Below are 18,525 nucleotides of genomic sequence, written 5' to 3' on the forward strand. Positions count from 1 at the left end.
AGGACGACCGCACGGCGCCAGCAACAGAGTCACAAAGCCCACATCAAAAACGACCAGTGTATCCAGAAAGAAGGCCGAGTCGGTTGTTTCAACGTCAGCAAGGCAAATCTTGGCTGAACAAGGTCAGGGCGCTGCTCCTCTGGATTCCGGGGAAAAGTCACTCTATTATGACACCACGGGCACACGAGCAGGCGACAGCAGGGCCGACGTTCACTCGGCAAAGACCAGCCATGTGCGGTCGAGGCCATCAGGGAACCCCAACAAGTTGAAAGCTGGCGGATCAGTCGTCCCTGAGCCCGCTTTAAAGCTAGATGGCTATCCGACAATCGTGGAGATTCCGGAGACCCAAGAAATAGATACCTTACGACTCGATGAAAGCGGAGATGGACCTGCAGTATTTGACGAGCTCTTAACAGCGGATTTCGGAGCAAACTCGGAAGATGCGTCCCCCGGAAATGGCCTGGATAATATCTCGGTCCGGAGACGCTTGGGAGATCTCACTAAAAGGTACGAAAATCTGGAAATGCGACATCGCGATCTCCGGGAAGTGGGCGTGAAGGCAGCGGAGCGCAACTTCGACCGCTTGAGGAAGCAAGCCGAAGAAAATGTTGCGGGTAAGCGATGGTTCTTAGTCAAAGTGATATATTCTTGCAGCCGTCGCTGACATGATAATGTGAGCAGCATCGAACATGCTCATTTCGCAGCTCAAGGAAGATATCGCAGCGCAGTCGGCACTGGTCGAACAAGGCCGAGACTTGCGGCACCGACTTGAGCACAGCGAAGCCAACAGCAACAGCCTCCAAGCAGAGATTGATGGATTGATGACGGCGCTCTCCGAGGCGCGAGGCGAAATCACGACGCTGTCTGCAAAACTCGCCGCCAGCAGAAACGTCGAGGCGGGCGCCGCCGTTACAAACAGCACACGGAAGCCCGGCACAGTAGGTTGCAAAACTGGCGGGCCAGAGATGGTCCAGGTAGCACAAGCAAAGGAGGACCTTTATGGCGACCTGACGGGTCTCATCGTGAGAGGGCTGAGGCGTGGAAATGAGGAAGACTTGTTTGACTGCATCCAGACTGGCCGAAACGGAAGTAAGTGGACTCTCTCCTGCGTCTGGCAGCGTTTGGTGATGCTGACTCATGGTGCTCGACAGCTCTGCATTTCAAGCTGGCCTTGGAGCGTGGCAGCCGGACGGATAACTACGAGGACGTCCAACTGACATACAGGCCGCAGTTGGATGTGGATCGGGATTCTGACCTTATGGAGCTGCTGCCAGATTACCTGGTGGAGGAGATTACATTTCCACGGTCTCATGCGTCCAAATTTTACAGCAGGGTCATCAAGTCCTTATCAGAGCGCACGGACTAGTGCCATCAGGGTGTCGGTTCTGACGGATGAGCTTGGAGGGAGAGATACCCAGGCGGGACGGCGTCTTAAATTGTCCGGATATATGATTAGTTGATATACCCCCTTTTTTGCTATGCTTCTGAGCGCCAACAGTGCCTTTCGGATGATTTAAAAAGAAATCCTTAAGTTCTCAAAGCCCATCTATATACTATAAAATATCAGTTTCAGTACATGCTCTAGAAGCCGTTAAACATCTACTTTAAAGCTTACCTAAATGTCCTATATATTAAGTATATTTGGGCCGTGACTAACCACACTCACGCAGCTCTGCGTACCAGTACTTGGTACTATTATCGATTACGTAGCGCGTACGCGTCGAGCTTTATCTTCCCCCGTGAGTTCGCGACGACCTTGCGCCAACAGGAACACCACGACGCTCGCTCCGTGTCGACACTTTCGCCCTGCTCGCCATGGCGGCAGTCACTCGCTTCGCCTTTCTGGCCACGGCCATTGTCTTTCATCTCGTCTACTTGCTCTCCATCTTTGACATTTACTTTGTCAGCCCCATCGTTTCCGGAATGCGACTCGTTGGCGTCGAACGTCCAGTCTCCGTGAAGCCGCCGGCCGACAGATTGGTATTGATTGTGGGTATGTCTGCGCCGGGCCGCCATACATTAGCCTCCATGGGCCTTCTCCTCCCCCTTCTCCCAATGCCGTCTTCCCACTGATCCATGGAGCCTGCAGGCGACGGACTCCGTGCGGACAAGGCGTTTCAATCGTTTCCAGAACCTTACCCCAAGTCGGATGGCGATTTGCTACCCAGGCCTCTGGCGCCCTTTCTGCGCTCGTGCGTACTTGACCAGGGGACCTTTGGCGTTTCCCACACACGTGTTCCCACCGAGTCTCGCCCCGGCCATGTCGCCTTGATCGCCGGCCTTTACGAAGACGTCTCTGCCGTGGCCACGGGCTGGAAGCTCAATCCAGTCAACTTTGACAGCGTCTTCAACCGCAGTCGGCATACCTGGAGCTGGGGGAGTCCAGACATCCTGCCCATGTTTGAACGCGGCGCAGTACCGGGACGTGTCGACGCGTACATGTACGAGCCCGAGTTTGAGGACTTCTCCAAGGACGCCACGCGGCTCGATTACTGGGTGTTCGATCGCGTCAAGGCATTTTTAGCCGAAGCTGCCTCCAACCAAACACTTAACAAGGCACTCCGACAGGACAAGAATGTCTTCTTCCTTCACCTCCTCGGACTCGACACGACCGGCCACTCTTACCGGCCCTATTCGCGGGAGTACCTCCATAACATTCAAGTTGTGGACCAGGGGGTCAAGGAGGTGACGGAGCTCATACAGAACTTCTTTGCCGATGACAGGACCGCCTTCGTCTTCACGGCGGACCACGGCATGAGTGACTGGGGCAGCCACGGGGACGGCCACCCGGACAACACTCGTACGCCCCTCATCGCCTGGGGCTCCGGCGTCGCCCTTCCAGACCTGTATCCCGACGCTGTTGCTCCTGGTCATAATGGTTATTCGTCGGACTGGAACCTGGACCATGTGCGGAGACACGACGTTTACCAGGCCGACATCGCTGCTCTGATGTCGTATCTGATTGGCACCGAATATCCAGCCAATTCAGTGGGAAAACTGCCGCTTTCTTACTTATCCTCTGACAGCCGTGAAAAAGCTGAGGCGTTGTTTGCCAATGCGCGGAGCATCCTTGAAATGTATCGAGTCAAGGAGGTTAAGAAGAGAAACAATGAACTCCGGTTCAAGCCTTACAAGCCCCTGAGCGACGACGGGCGCACGCCCGATCAGCACATCGCCGCCATCCGGCAGCTGGTGGTGGCTGGAAAGCACGAAGAGGCCATTGAGGAGTCCGATGCCTTGATTGGATTGACTCTCGAAGGCCTTCGCTATCTTCAGACGTACGATTGGCTTTTCCTTCGAGCGCTCATCACCGCCGGCTACCTGGGCTGGATGGCGTATGCCATCACCACGGTCATCGACATGTTCGTGCTGCCGGAGAAGATAGCCCCGGAGCGGAACGTCGTGAGCATGACTGCCTTTTCGTCGTTTCTCGTTGCTCTCTACGCCACGTTCTTCATTTCAAAATCTCCCATGACTTACTATGCGTATGCATTTTTCCCAGTCGTTTTCTGGGAACAGGTTTACGCCCATCGCCGCAGCCTGATGCAAACCCGTGGGGTTTTATTCGGGCATGTCACCTCGGCAGGATCTGTCGTGACAGTCATTCTGCATGGCGCTTTCTTTATTGGCATCATTCAGTCTCTGGTCAGTCCCTCCAGCCGGCTCAAAGGCTTCGGTATCTAATAAACGCAGGCCCTAAGCTACATCCATCGGGAGATTCTGACTGGCATCTTTGTCTTGTCAGCTGCCTGGCCAGCGACGTATGGCTTGTCATTTCTTCAGTCTCACTCCTGCCTGAGCGGTGTTTGGGTCGCTCTGTGCCTGATCATGAGCGTTTTCACACTCCTTCCAGCCATGAAGGCTGAGAATCTGCCCCTGATGTTGGTGAATGATCCACGTTCCTTGCGCGGGCTGGTGACTGATTGCTCCGCAGCCTCACTGGTGGCACAGTCATGTCTGTGGTTGGACTCCTGTACTTGATTTTTGAAGACTTTGTGCTCTCAGATTTCTCGTGGGCCGGAAAGAAAGATGCCTCTCGGGGAAATTCAACGACCAGGCGCTCTCTTACTGGTATCCAGGTATGGCCCTTTTTGTTTGCCGCCGACAAGTGGCCGCGCACTGACTAGCTGGCCGCATGTAGGTTGGTCTTGTGCTGTTGGCCATGGTGGTCACACGCTCCAGCGCATTGAGCCTCCAATCCAAGCAAGGACTCCCCCCCGGCAACCAGGTTCTAGGCTGGATTGTTCTTGGTATGTACCCCTGTTGCTTCGGTGCCGGCCACATCGCCCAAGGTCTTGAATGTTATGATTTTTCGGAAGTTGACGGAGCCACAGTCGCGTCGTTGCTCATGCCACTGACGTATCGGCTGCAACCCAACGCGCACTATATGCATCGATTGGTCGTCATCTTTCTGACTTGTGCTCCCACATTTGTCATTCTGACAATCTCATACGAGGGCCTGTTTTACGTTGCGTTTTGCCTAACGTTGCTTGTCTGGGTCCGCCTCGAGTACGCCGTGGAGATATACACCAGGAAGCGTTGTTTGAGGGTGAACGCGAGCGCACCCGAGCCGCCAACTCCCGAGCGAGGTCGGACAACTTTCCGGTCCCTGCGCCTATCTGATGCACGAGTTGCCCTCTTCTTCATGGTACTTTTGCAATCCGCCTTTTTCAGCACGGGCAACGTCGCCTCAGTTTCGTCCTTCAGCCTCGACAGCGTGTGTCGTCTGATACCGATATTTGATCCCTTCTCACAGGGTGCCCTCTTGATCCTCAAGCTGATGATACCGTTCGCGTTGATATCCGCGAACCTGGGCGTCTTGAACAAGAAACTAGGCGTGGCCCCTTCGGCCCTCTTCATGGTGGTCATGGCCGCGAGCGACATTCTAACGCTCTACTTCTTCTGGGTGGTCAAGGACGAGGGATCATGGCTGGAGATTGGCTCGACCATCAGCCATTTTGCAATTGCCAGCCTCTTATGCGTCTTTGTTGCCGGTCTGGAAGGGTTTGGTGCCCTGTTCATAGCCGGGGTTGAGGTGGAGGAGGAACCGATAGCAAGAGAGGCGTTCAGGGGGCATGCTAGTGTAGCGAGTAGCTAACGCTCTGACGAGTCTCCAAATCCATTAGTAGAGGAAAAGTTGAAGAACATTGAATCTCTCGTACTTTTTGGTTTAAATCTTTATCCTATTTGTAGCAGAAGGACAAAACATAGGGCATCTTTGAACCAACCAAGTTAGAAGATTGGACATTTGAAACGTCCAAGATGGTAGCAGCATAAAGTGCTTGGAGGTTAGGGTATAAGTTACATAGCAAGGCTATACTATACTATACGTTCAAGCCCACAGCCGCCACCCGACGACCCCTAGAGGTTCCTAGTACGGATAAAAGTGGGTATTAAACCCGACATTGCGAGATTGCCACCAGGCACCTACCTAGCTCTTGCATCACCTAATCTTCGGCCTCGGCCCCGGCCTCCGCCGCTGCCGTTGTCGCCGCCTCCTCACTTCCATCAACAGAACGTCGCCCCCATCCACCCACTGGCAGTCCTTGTTGCTGCCCATCAATCGCTCCCGCGCTCCGTTCCACGAGGCTCCTCGCGGGCCCGCCGACACCGCCGAACAGGCAAACCATGGACGTTGACATGTCTATCGCGGGTGACGCCGCCCCGCCGCAGTCGATTTCCCACGCTCCGAATCAGTCTCCTCCCCAATCTCAGTCGCAATGTGACTCGCGAGCCAACGCGTCGCCCCCGAGCGCCGCCAACGCTGCCGCCATGGCGGCCGGCCAGACGAGCTTTCGAAGGTATTACGCGACGACGACGCACGCTTGACGCACTCCTGTTTTTGGTCGCTCACGCTGACGGGGCTTGTAGGCAGCGAGCATCACGAGCGTGTGAGGTATGTTTGACCCCAAGGCTCGCCGCCTTGCCATCCTTCTCCTTGTCTCTTTACTTCGCCTGTGCAACCAACTGCAAGCCGGGGCATTCAACCGCCGTGTCGGTGACTCTTCTGCTCCGTTTGCACGCCCGCCCGCCCAGCCAATGCTGACCATGACCGGTTCTCGGCTTCCCAGACCTGTCACGCGCGAAAGGTACTTCGAATCACGACCGTCCAAGGCGTCCCGACGTCGTCTCCCCAGTCATGCTGATCTCATCGCAGGTTCGATGCGATGCTGCCAGCCTCGGGGTTCCCTGCACCAACTGCGTGGCTTTTCAGATTGAGTGTCGCATCCCGACCCCCAAGCGCAAGAAGACTCAGAATACCGGGAGCCAGAATGGAAAGGACTCGGACAGGTAGTAGACACACGCCCCTTCCCCGTGTCTGTCCAGCGTCTTGCGCCAAGTCGTCCTACTAATGCCTCGTCACGCAGCGACCACGACGGCCCCGATGAACGACAACGGCGAACGACGCCAGCAGGCGTTGCTACAGCATATCCACGCGCACCGACCGTGTCGCACACTTCGGACGGAACCCCTTCCTCATCCAGGACAGAGGCACAAGCCAGGCAGGACGAAATCGACAGCGGCACATATCTCAACTTAGTAATGAAGCCGCAGTTCACGCGCGCGCCCATCACCGAAGCTGGCCGAGTCGCTTTTCTTGGCGAATCTTCCAACTTGACCCTGCTCGTCCACGACCGCCAGGGCTCCTCCGACGTTGTGCACTACCCACTTCCCGAGAACGTCCGCGGCTCTCGCGCCAGGCTTACCGAGCTGGACAATGTCGAGATCGACATCCTGCATCAGAGGGGGGCCTTTCTCCTGCCTCCTCGCTCCTTATGCGACGAGCTCATCGACGCCTATTTCAAATGGGTCCACCCCATCGTGCCAGTCATTAACCGGGCACGCTTTATGAGGCATTATCGCGACCCCAAAAACCCCCCGTCTCTTCTGCTTCTCCAGGCTGTGCTCTTGGCCGGCTCTCGTGTCTGCACCAACGCCCAACTCATGGACGCAAACGGCTCGACAACCCCGGCCGCACTGACCTTTTACAAGCGGGCCAAGGCCCTCTACGATGCCAACTACGAAGACGACCGCGTCACAATTGTGCAATCCCTGCTGTTGCTTGGCTGGTACTGGGAGGGTCCAGAGGATGTCACCAAGAATGTATTCTACTGGAGTCGCGTTGCCACCATTGTTGCACAGGGGTCCGGGATGCACCGCAGCGTGGAGCAGTCACAGCTCAGCAAGTCGGACAAGCGGCTCTGGAAACGAATCTGGTGGACCCTCTTCACTCGTGACCGATCGGTAGCTGTGGCTTTGGGCCGTCCGGTCCACATCAACCTCGACGACGCGGATGTCGAGATGCTGACCGAAGACGACTTCATCGAGGACGAGCCGGACCGGACCAGTGAGTTCCCGCCGGATTCGGTTCACGTGCAGTTCTTTCTCCAGTACGTCAAGCTGTGTGAGATAATGGGCCTTGTGCTGTCGCAGCAATATTCGGTGGCCTCCAAGGGCCGGCAGCGGAATGCCATCGACTTGACGCACAGTGACATGGCTCTGGCCGACTGGCTGCAAAACTGCCCCAAGAGTGTATACTGGGAGATGCCTCGCCACCATTTCTGGTCCGCCCTGTTGCACTCCAACTATTACACAACTCTCTGCCTTTTGCACCGCGCTCACATGCCCCCAAGTGGCTCAAGCCGCTTCCCATCCGATTCCACATACCCGTCACGGAACATTGCCTTCCAGGCGGCCGCCATGATTACTTCGATTGTCGAGAATCTGGCTGCTCATGATGAGCTGCGCTACTGTCCGGCTTTCATCGTCTACAGCCTATTCTCGGCCCTCATCATGCACGTCTACCAGATGAGATCACCGGTTCCGTCAATCCAACAGGTGACCCAGGACAGATTGCGAAGCTGCATGCAGGCCATGAAGGAGGTGTCCCGGGTGTGGCTGGTGGGTAAGATGGTCTACACGCTCTTCGAGTCCATCATTGGCAATAAGATGTTGGAAGAAAGGCTACAAAAGGCCGGAGTCAAGCGACATCGGAGAATGCAACAGAGCCTGACGCAGCTGGAGCAGCAGGGCAAGACGCATGATGCTACGAAGCGAAAATACGACGACATGGCCATTGATTTCACCGCCAACGCACCCACGCCCCAGGAATCATACGAACGGTCGAGGCCTCAAACACCTAGTGCTTGCAAGAATGAGAGTGCAAGCTCAATGCAGCCGCCCAACGTGCCATCGCCCGGTTCTCGCCCAGCCGGTGGAGCTGACACCTTCATGGGCGGCACCAGTTCGCGGCCACAGACCCGGCCTGCGTCGCCATTCAACCCGTCTTTCTCGGTTCCCGCAACGCCGCCGGATCTTTACCTGGTGACGAGGAATTCTCCCAACATCTCACAGTCACTATGGGAGAACTTCCAACCCGATCAGCTGTTCCCAGAGAGTTCAAGTATGCCGGCTTTCCCCAGTCTGTCGCCAACGCAGGCGTACCAGAACCTGGACCAGAACCTAATGGCTCGACTTACGCCAAGCAGCATGGCACCCGGCACTCATGGTCAGCCGGGCACTCAGTTCCAGGCTAGGGGTCAAGGCCAGGGGAACGGTATGATGCCAGTGCCCGGTTTCCAGGGCCAGCCGAACATGTGGCAGTCTAATTTAGACGGCGGCATGCACGATGGACAGAGCCCGGACAGCTGGAGTACCAGCTCAGCGCAGGGACAGCCAGCCCCGACGACGCTTAACGTGGAAGACTGGTATGGACTTGCCCGTTCCGGCGACTTGCTTTGCCATCCCTTTTTCATTGCCGCTAATGCTCGACAGGTTCCAATTCTTTGGCATCAACGGTGATGCTAGTGCATTGAATCTCGACGCGTGTCTCTGAGACGAGCCGTTCTAGCTTCTCGCAACCCTTCGCATTGTAGGAACGTCGGTTATTTATAGCATGGCGACAATAGGTCTTGAAATTTGATCATTGCAGACTCGCCATTGAGTCTGAACGACGTGGCGCTGAGTGGTGGGAGTTTACGTGGGAAAGTTGGGGGCCAGGCAAACCCTGCTGAACCTAGTTTGCAGATGTCTTGAGCCCCAGGTCATGAAGATTCAACGAGCTCTGTGTGCACATCCATTTAGTGATGCGGTCGGTTCGCTTGCGGCACCAGGTGCCATGACGGGTTTAGGATATACAAGGAGATTTCCATCACGGCTGATGGAGCCGTATTATACCCCCAAGTTGATGTTTTTGGGTTGTCAACTCAAACCGGCCGCCTAATTGATTTGCCTTGACATTTAAAGATAAACGTTCAATGGTGCCCTTACAAGGAGAGAAGAAAGGTGTGTAAACAGCAAATATTTGATTCAACCGCTAGCTTGCTCCATAGTCTCCTTCTATCAAAGCCCCGAATGAACCATAATAAGCAACCCCAATAGCGCTGACCGACGTGCGAGAAACAGTAGATTCTATAAATGGGGAGGGGGAAAGGCGGTGTGGCGAATAGCCAAAAGCGAAAGAAGCACCCGCTCGAGCCATCGTGTTTTTGGGATGATGCGAGTCTTCCCATGGTGAGCAGCATGCAAGTCCCGGAGACCCTCTGGCCGTCGCAGAGCCACATTTAGTCGTCCTTCTGGCGACCTCTCATACTGCCGAGCCCAGTCACCACCGGCCTCCTGTTTACTGATCCCTCACCATCGCTTCGACCGCTGGCTCCCGAAAAGGGATCTGGCGGCGCCGTTGACACATCGTTTGTAGAGAGTTTGCCGTCCTCACTTCCCGTATCTGCCAACTCAATCAGATCACTGTCAATGTGCCCTGCTGACAGCCCCGTCGGTCGAGCCCGGCCCCCAATCATTGGCGTGCTCGGTCGCTTGGCCAAGGCACCTCGCAGCCAGCCCTCGACTGCGGCGGCGGCTCTGTCCAGGCCGTTGCCATGTCGGGAGGCTGACGTGGCGTCTCGCCCGTCCTCGAACGGGCTTTCGACGATTCCCGACGTCTCCGACGTGAACCCAAAGCGGGCTATATCCGATCCCATAATGGACATGGAGGGCAGTCCTTCGATGTTGAGACCTGGCAGATGCTTCCTCGTCCATGAATTTAAATAGTCACCATCTGGCCCTGGAGCTCGCATGTTCCCTCCCATGGAGCCGACACCGCCCGGGCGACGCATCCAGGCAGGCCTGCTGTCATCCGCGTCGTTTTCCCTGCAGCTGTGAAACGACACGGGCCTTCCAGATGGCTGCGGGCGGCCGCCCAGTGGGCTTTGTCTCCGAGACGAGCAATGCGCTGCGAAGCCGGGGGGCCCAACGTAGATTTCCGAGCTTTGCCGCGGTGTTGAGAGGGACGAGACGGTCCTGATGCTCTTCTTCCGCCGCGGTGGGAAATAACCCAAGGTCTGTCTCGAAACGCGACCAATCTGCACGGGTTGAAGAAACGAATCTATTTGGACCCAGCTGACATGAATCCAGGGTTCTTCCTCACTCTGCGCTTGCTTGCTTTCGGTAGCCCCAGCGTCATCACACCTCTTGAAGTAGTCGTCCTGGTCGGTTCGATCGCCGGACAGCGACTCGTTATGGACCCCAGGTGTCGACGCCAGGAGATCGGTCTGTGGGGAACATTGCCACGATGGCGCTTCAACGCAGGGGCGGCCCCGGATTTCACAAGCATCGACCGGTATTGCCAGCCACTTGCGTGTCTGGATGCTGTCTCTTGACCACAGTCCGTTGGCTTTTCTGAAAACGTCCTCCCTGCACTTGTACCGGAGTATGAGTCCAGCATATGTGTCGTCGGGCTGGACATGGTGTATATAGACGAGGCAATCTTCCGGCTGCGGATTAGCGGAGGCATCTTCGCCGGAATTTCGACGTTTATGCCTGCCCATGACGTCCAGGCCGCCATTGACGCCATCGTGGCTTTCCAAAACGCTTGCTGTCCGTGCCGCCTTGAGTGCTGCTTCTCTCTCAGCGACAGACCCGGCAGCCACTTCATCCAGCCTTGATTTGTGCAGAGGAGGAGTCGGCCCCCACGCATTGGAGGTTTTGCCGGCGCTGCTGCTCCAGTGTTCGCGTGCCCGGGCGTGGGGTCGGGCTGGGACTCGGGAACGGGACGGAGACTGTAGCGCTCTCGTTCCATTATTATCGTCACCGGCTGGCAAGAACATGCCGGCAAGCTCCTGGACCGAGCTCCAGCCTTGCGACCATGAATCGCCGAGAAACTGTGCCACGGTGCCGGGGCCATCGTCCCGTCCGGGCCTCGCATCTGGACGGCCAGCCGACGGAGGGCTTACAAAGCGATTGGCCGAGACGCCACCGCTGTTCTCTAGATGGCCGAGATTGTCGGCGTCTTGTCCTTGGCCGCTGCTGACAAGGCGCCGGGATCGAGAGCGAACGGAGCTCGAAACGACGCCTGGAGATGAGCCGGCGGCCGCCAGGGCCGAGGAGGACAGGCGCGACGAGGCCTTGGCCGGTATGCGCGGCTCGGTCATGACAACGGCGAACTCGGCGGCGAGAGGAGCTCGCGAATGATGAATAGGCCCCGCACGAGCATTCGTGCAATGCTACTGCGGACGCGCGGACACGGCGGCGCTGGGCGGTGGGTGGATTGAGAGCCAACAGGCGGCGAGGGGGGAGCAAATCGAACGGTTGGGAATGGCGTATAGGCCACGGCCTCCTGATGCATGCACTGTTCGGTAAGGGACACATGCCCCAGCTGCACTGCTAGTGTGTAGCAAGGGGGAGAGTGAGGGCGGGCTGACATGACAGGTGGTATAACTTACTAGGGATTCGGCATGGGGAGAGCCTGTCCATTCAGTACCTCACTAATGTATTGCGCATCAAAGGGGCGGGCTCTTAAGTCAGCACACCTAACTTCCGGCACCCCCACTTCCGGCACCTCCCTAACGTCAGCCACCTAGCTTACAGCACACCCCCCTTCTAGCACCCTTCCCATAGCAAAGAGGGCACCTTCTAACGGCAATTAAAGCCGTATTTTAATATCGCGATAGATTAATTTAGTGTTTTCTAGCTATTTAAGCTACTAGCTACTATATAGAGCTTTAAAATCTACGTTTTAATTAGCTATTATAATAGTATAAATATAGCCTTTAAAAGTTATTAGCTACGTTACTTTAGACCCTATAAGGAAAAAGAAAGTAGTAACTAAATTACTATAGCACCGTTCCTAGCTTATACTTAATCTAGCCTAGCCTTATAATATTTATTACTACCCTTAAGTTTAATTATTTTCTATATATAACGAGGGATTTATTTAACTTAAGCTTATATCTTCTCTTATAGTAGCTCCTTTTAAGTAAGATCCTAAGCTATAATAGCCTTAGCTTAGCTCTTTAGTACGCCCTTCTTTATAGTTATTCTTTTTATCTATAGCTAAGCTAGCTTAATAGCGTTATAATTAAGCGAGTTACTATATTAATAAAGCTATTAAATATTATAAGAATTATAGAATCGTTGCTAAATATAGTAGTTATAAGTAGGAGCCTTATCTTTTTATATAGTTATCTTAAAAAGCTTAGCTTTATACTCTTTAATAAAAGGAAAGAGCTTAAGAAGAAGAATATTCTTTTAGTAGTAAAACTAGTTAATTCTACTATACTTAGAGCCTTATATAAGCTTACTTAACTTTTAGTTAAATTTCTATTAAGGTTTAGGTCTAAGAAGTTAATAGAGATATAATCTTTATAAGCTATTATTAAGTTCTTACTTCTTTTTTAATAAGGGCTTAAGTTCTTTATTTATTATTATAATAGCTTTATTTACTACCTTCTTTTTAATAATAGTCTTTAATACCTAGTAATAGCTTAGGCCCTTTTTATTATATAAAAAGTATAAGAGTCTTTAACTATTATAAGTTATAGGCTTAAGCTATAGCCTAAGCTATATAAGTTATATATAGAGGGCTAGATCCTATATATATATATATATAGGCTAGCTATATATATTATTATTATTATTAAGATTACGCTAAGGACCTAGCTAAAGGTATCTAGAACTTTAATATTAAATAAGAAGGAAAAACTAAAGTACTTAAGGGAAAACCCTCCCCTCTTTTAGTATAGGTCTACCTTAAACGAGGTCGTAATAGTAGTATATAGGAAATTTACGCCGGCTACCGCGGGCTCCTCCCGCGAAATCGCGTCTTAGCGCGGGCCCTCTTAGGCTATAGCCGCTACTATCCTAAGCAGCCGCGGCCTAGGCTCGCTAGCCCGGGCCTAGGGTTATAGGTAGTAGTCTCTCTCTAGGGGCCTAACTTATAGGCGCCTTTATTTACCCTAGCTCCCGCGTTATAGCCGCGTAGCCGCGGTCGCGTCGGCTTATTAGTCCGTTAGTTAATAGGGTAGGTAATATCTAGTTACCGGGCTAGGCGCTAGTATAGGTCGCTCCTAGGTAGGGCCGGCTAATCGAAATTTAGTCGGCCGGCTCCGCTAATCGTAAATTAATTCTTATCCGGCTACGCGACTTCCTAATTAGGGGCGCGGCGGCCTATATTTACCCTCTATCTCGTAGTTATTAATTACGCGCGCCTAGCTCGTGCCTATATATACCTACCCCGGTTCTATACGTGCCTCCTCCTATCCCTTTATTATCTATCTCTTTTATAGGCCTAACCCCTACCTCGCCCGCCTTATTTCTATAACTCTAGGTCTCCTTAATACTATATCTAGTTCGCTCGTTATCGCGTCGTAATATCTAATTAAGAAGCCGACTTAGGTAGTAGTAGCTTGCTTTTTCTAAAACCCCCTCTTTATAAGAAAGTCGCTATAGTAGCGGGATTAGAGCGCTCTATCTTATATTTTATATATATCGGGCGTTTTATTAGTAAGCTTACTTATAAGTTCTTTACTAGCTATTAAAACTAGTTTTATATATATTAATCTTAGCTTTATCTTAGGTCGGTCTTACCTTTAGTATTTTTACTAACTTTAATAGCTATAAAAGCTAAAGCGTATATTACTTACGCTAACTTTAACTAGTCTTATTACTAAGTAAGTAACCCCTTCCCGCTATAGTACTATCTAAGTACTAGCTATATATAAAAGAGCTCTATATAGCTTATTAATATTATCTTATAGATAGTACTTATATATATACCTTTACTTACTTTATAATAGTATAAGCTATTAACTAATAAATCTAATAGATATTTCCTTAAAAAGGGTACTACTTTCTTAAGGGAGTACCTTACTTCCTTTTAAGTAGATAGGAAGTATTATAGTTATTTTAAAAGTAATTAAAAGCGCGATAGCTAGTAAGAAGAATAAGGTTCTCGCTATACTAAGAGAGCTATCTATAAGACTAGTATTAACCCCTATAACCTTTATAATACTAGTTATAGCGGCGGTATTATTAATATAAAAGCTACTTTCTTAGCTAACTTAAGATAATAAGCTTAAGTCCTTTTACTTCTTCCTTAACTAGCTATAAATAAAGTTTATCATAGATAAGAAATAAGGCTTAAATAGCTATTATAATATAGTATAGTATTTACTCTTTTATATACTACTAGAGCCCTAGATATAGCGGATCTTTAGATTTTAAAATAAGGGTAGTCTTAAGGGTAAACGCGACCTATAGGACTTCTTTTAATACCTTATATATACGTTTAGTAATATATAAGAGCGAGAGAAGGCATAAGATAGGCTATAGACCTTTAGGTAAAGGGATAAGTAGACCTTTAGTAAATTCCCTCTTAACTTTAAAGAAACGCTCTTATAAGTAGCGGGAACTATAATATAGGAAGATAGTATAAAGCTTATATAGTTATAGAACTTAATTATATTAGCTTTATAAAAGCTACTTATCCCTATAATTATACTTACTAATTATAATAAGTATATAAGCTAGTTAATAAAGGTAGTATAAGGCTATAAGTAAACGCTATATTTTTAGAAGCTTTATAAGTATATACTATATAGCGGTAATAAGATTACCGCCCTTTTATAAAAGAAATAGCTAACTATTAATACTAATAAAGATACCTTAATATTAGCTACTTATATAAACTAAGCTAAATATAGTAAGATATTATTATTAAATATCCTTTATACTATCTTATACTTTAAGTAATAAGCGAAGTAAGTAATAAGTAAGGAAATTAAGAAAAAGAAAGCTAATAGCTACTACTTACGTTATAGCGCGTTTATATACTTTATATTAAAATACCCCTTTTTTTTTAGCTAAACGGCCTATAGTAGTTTAAGCGGCGAAGATAGAACCGCTCCTTACCTTAAATAATAAAAAGGACTTTATACCCTTAAACCTAAAAGAAAAAAAGTAGCTCTAAAGTAAAGATAGGCTTTAAAGCTTTAATTACTAGTACTAGTAAAGAAGAAAGAGGAATTATCCGCTTATATAAAAAAGGAGCCTACTTTAATATAAGTTATAATTAATAACTCCTTACCTATCGCCGCCCTTATAAATAAGGGCTATTAGTACTATACTATAGTTAATAAAGCGCTTATATAAGAGATATAAGTACTAGTAAAGAAGATTGCCTTAAAGCGAGTAAAGGGCGCTTTAAGCGTAATAAAAGGTATAGTAATTAAAAGTATTATATAGCTAGCTATAAAGGTTAATAGTTACTATAAGCTTATTATAGCTTATATAATCCCTTAACTAGAGTTTCCCTTAATCTTTAAGAAACCTTAGTTATTATATATAAAGTTATACTTAGTTTTATATTAAAAGAAGCTATAGTTTAAGCTTATATAATAATAAGTTTACTATAATAATAGTTTTATAAGCGTTAAACTAAGCGTATAAGCTTTATACTTAGCTTAAAAAGTCCTTACTTTTATTTTTATAAGAACTATATAATAAGTAGAGTAAAAGGAAAGCTAGGTAGTAGCTAATATAGTAGTTTATATAGTTAGCTTAGTAGATATCGATAAGGTCCTTTAAATAAAAAAGCTAAAGTTACCCTTTAAGCTATAGTAGTAAATACTAAAGTGCTTTTATAACCTCTTACTACTATTTAAGTCCTAGGAAGTAAATAAGCTTAACTTATATAAGCTAAGGGTAAACTATAAAATCGTACTTTATACTAATAAAAAAGGGTAGGAACTACTTATATTATTTAGACCGCTATATAGTATATTATATATAGAGCTACTAGTACTAAAAAAGATACTAAGGGACCTCTTAAATAAGGGTTTTATTTAAGTAAGTAGCTTTAAGGTAAGAGCGCTAGTCTTATTTATATATAAACTAAGGGGCGGGATATAGTTTTATTATAATTATAGGGCTTTAAATATAATTATAAGGCTAGACCGCTACCCTTTACCCTTAATCTTAAATATACTCTATAACCTTTTAAAGGTAAAGTAGTTTATAAAGCTAAATATAAAATATGCGTTTTATAAGGTATAGATCTTAAAGGGTAATAAGTAAAAGATAGTATTCTATATATACTATAGCTTATTTAAGTAGCTTATAACGCCCTTTAGCCTTTTAAGAGCACTTACTACCTTTTAGTATTATATTAATAATATACTTTAAGACTTCCTTAATAAGTTTACTTTTATATATATAAATAATATCCTTATCTATATAAGTAGCTCTTATAAGGATTATATAAGGAAAGTATAGAAAGTCTTAAAGCGCTTTTAACTTTATAACCTTTACCTTAACCTAGATAAGTATAAATTTAGGGTTAAGAGGATTAAGTACCTAGGCTTTATTATTTATATAAGCGTAAGTATATAAGCGGATCTTATAAAGATCTAAGCGATTTAGGACTAAGCGGCCTTAACTATATAAATAGGTATATAGAGCTTTCTTAGGTTCGCGAACTATTATAAGATATTTATTAAGGGCTTCTCTTATATTATAATACCCTTAAACGAGATTACTAGGAAGTAGACCGCTTTTTATTAAAGGCTTATATAAAAAGGAGTATTCTATATACTTAAGGACCTATTCTTATAAGCCTTAGTACTACTTTAATAAGACTTTAATTAGTTTATATTAGTTAAAGTAAACTATAGTAGCTAGGTACTTAAAGGAATACTTTCTTAAAAGGTAGATAAGTAAAAGTAATTAATAGCGTTTTACTCTTATAAGCTAACCTTAGTAAAGTAAAATTACGCTATTTATAATAAAGAGATATTAATAACTATTAACTACCTTAAGTAATAGTAAGTAAAGCTTTAAAGCTATAAGAGCTTTAAGGTTCTTATAGATTATAAGAACCTTAAGTACTTTATAACCCGCTAGTACCTCTTAGAGTAGTAAGCTCGCTAAGTAAAGTATCTCTTATACTTTAACTTCTTAATTAAGTACTAGCTAAGGTAGGACTCTATAGTCTTAAACGCGCTTTCTTAAAGGGATTAAGACTAGCTAATAAGAGTAGATATTAAAGCCTAGGTTCTATATTATTAAGATTATACTAGTAACCTATTTAAAGGTATCTAGAACTTCGATATTAAATAGGAGGGAAAAACTAAAGTACTTAAGGGAAAACCCTTCCTTCTTTTATAGCTAGTCCGCTCTTATACTAGGTCGCGGTTATAATATATAGGAATCTTACGCTAGCTATCTTAAGTATCTTTATAGTTAGTTAGAATTATATTAGCCCTATTATAAAGTAACCTTAGAAAGTAACTTCTTTATATATATAAGGTATATAACGTTAATTAGTAGTATAAGCGTTTTTCTAGTTTAATAGTTAATAGTTAATTATATAATTATCTTTAACCTTATCTTATAATAATATCTTCCTAGGCTCTACCTTATTTTTCCGCTATAAGGCTTAGCAGGCTATTTTTTATTAATACCGGCCTTTAGCCGGGCTAGTAGTTAGGTTATTATACTAGCTTCGCGCCGTACTTATTAAGTTACTAGTATCGGCCCTAGGTTTTTATTTTCCTAGTTAAGGGGCCTAGACTAAGGTTAAGGGGAGGTCTTAATAAATTCGTCGCTAGGTTTAAATAAGCGAGGTCTAGGCTAGTTTACTTATAGCGGGGCTAGACTATTAGTATATTTATAAGCGCTTTTAAAAGCGCTAATTAGCTAATTAATAAGTAGGTTAATATAGCTTACTAGTCCGACTAAAAATTAATTATACCCTTAGCTAGATTTAAACTAACTTTAGTATTATAGCTAGTAGGCTTCCTAGGTATATAACTACTATACTACGAGGGTACCTAGGATTTATAGCTTATCCTATAAAAGGCGCTATAGACTTATATAAGAGCTTCCTTAATAAAGGGAGGCGTAGTATTAATAAATAAGCTTTCCCTTATACCTTTACCTTAGCTTAGTAAGGAGGGATAGACTAGCCTAAGGGCGTATATAGCGCGGGTGTTTTAAGATAAGGTCCTTTAACGCTTATAAGATAGGATATTATTTTTAGACTATACTTATAAGAGCGTATACCGCGCTATTAAGTCTAGTACTTAACGCTTTAATCTAAAGCTAAAGCTAAAGGTATAAGTAGCTAACTATTATATTAACCTATAAGGGTATTTATATTAGTAGGGGAGACTATAAGTACTAAGCGCGCTATATATTATAAAAGCTAAGGAGAAGGATAGACCGCTAAAGCTAAATAAATAAAATAAGCTT

General features: G+C 47.1%; 4 protein-coding genes across 4 annotated transcripts; 3 read left to right on the forward strand and 1 right to left on the reverse strand.

Moving 5' to 3' along the window:
* Nucleotides 1-523: 523 nt before the first annotated feature.
* Nucleotides 524-1,366, forward strand: HRG_04890 (chromosome segregation protein csm1/Pcs1 domain-containing protein; the record flags this gene model as incomplete). The annotated part of the gene is made up of 3 exons (XM_044863361.1): nt 524-614; nt 682-1,089; nt 1,152-1,366. The coding sequence occupies 3 exons, from the start codon at nt 524-526 to the stop codon at nt 1,364-1,366; spliced, it is 714 nt and encodes a 237-aa protein (XP_044721975.1).
* Nucleotides 1,367-1,815: 449 nt separating this feature from the next.
* HRG_04891 (phosphatidylinositolglycan class N (PIG-N) domain-containing protein) lies at nt 1,816-5,098 on the forward strand (the record flags this gene model as incomplete). Its single annotated transcript, XM_044863362.1, has 6 exons — nt 1,816-1,993; nt 2,090-3,645; nt 3,694-3,881; nt 3,935-4,079; nt 4,142-4,250; nt 4,335-5,098. 6 exons carry the CDS (start codon nt 1,816-1,818, stop codon nt 5,096-5,098), a joined length of 2,940 nt encoding a protein of 979 aa, XP_044721976.1.
* Nucleotides 5,099-5,628: 530 nt separating this feature from the next.
* HRG_04892 (fungal specific transcription factor domain-containing protein) lies at nt 5,629-8,836 on the forward strand (the record flags this gene model as incomplete). Its single annotated transcript, XM_044863363.1, has 6 exons — nt 5,629-5,801; nt 5,872-5,896; nt 6,072-6,089; nt 6,158-6,291; nt 6,369-8,708; nt 8,776-8,836. 6 exons carry the CDS (start codon nt 5,629-5,631, stop codon nt 8,834-8,836), a joined length of 2,751 nt encoding a protein of 916 aa, XP_044721977.1.
* Nucleotides 8,837-9,563: 727 nt separating this feature from the next.
* On the reverse strand, nt 9,564-11,429 carry HRG_04893 (LysM domain-containing protein; the record flags this gene model as incomplete). The annotated part of the gene is made up of 2 exons (XM_044863364.1): nt 9,564-10,000; nt 10,055-11,429. The coding sequence occupies 2 exons, from the start codon at nt 11,427-11,429 to the stop codon at nt 9,564-9,566; spliced, it is 1,812 nt and encodes a 603-aa protein (XP_044721978.1).
* Nucleotides 11,430-18,525: the final 7,096 nt, after the last annotated feature.

Source organism: Hirsutella rhossiliensis (assembly GCF_020360975.1).
Source record: "Hirsutella rhossiliensis strain HR02 chromosome Unknown scaffold00004, whole genome shotgun sequence".
Lineage (NCBI taxonomy): Eukaryota > Fungi > Ascomycota > Sordariomycetes > Hypocreales > Ophiocordycipitaceae > Hirsutella > Hirsutella rhossiliensis.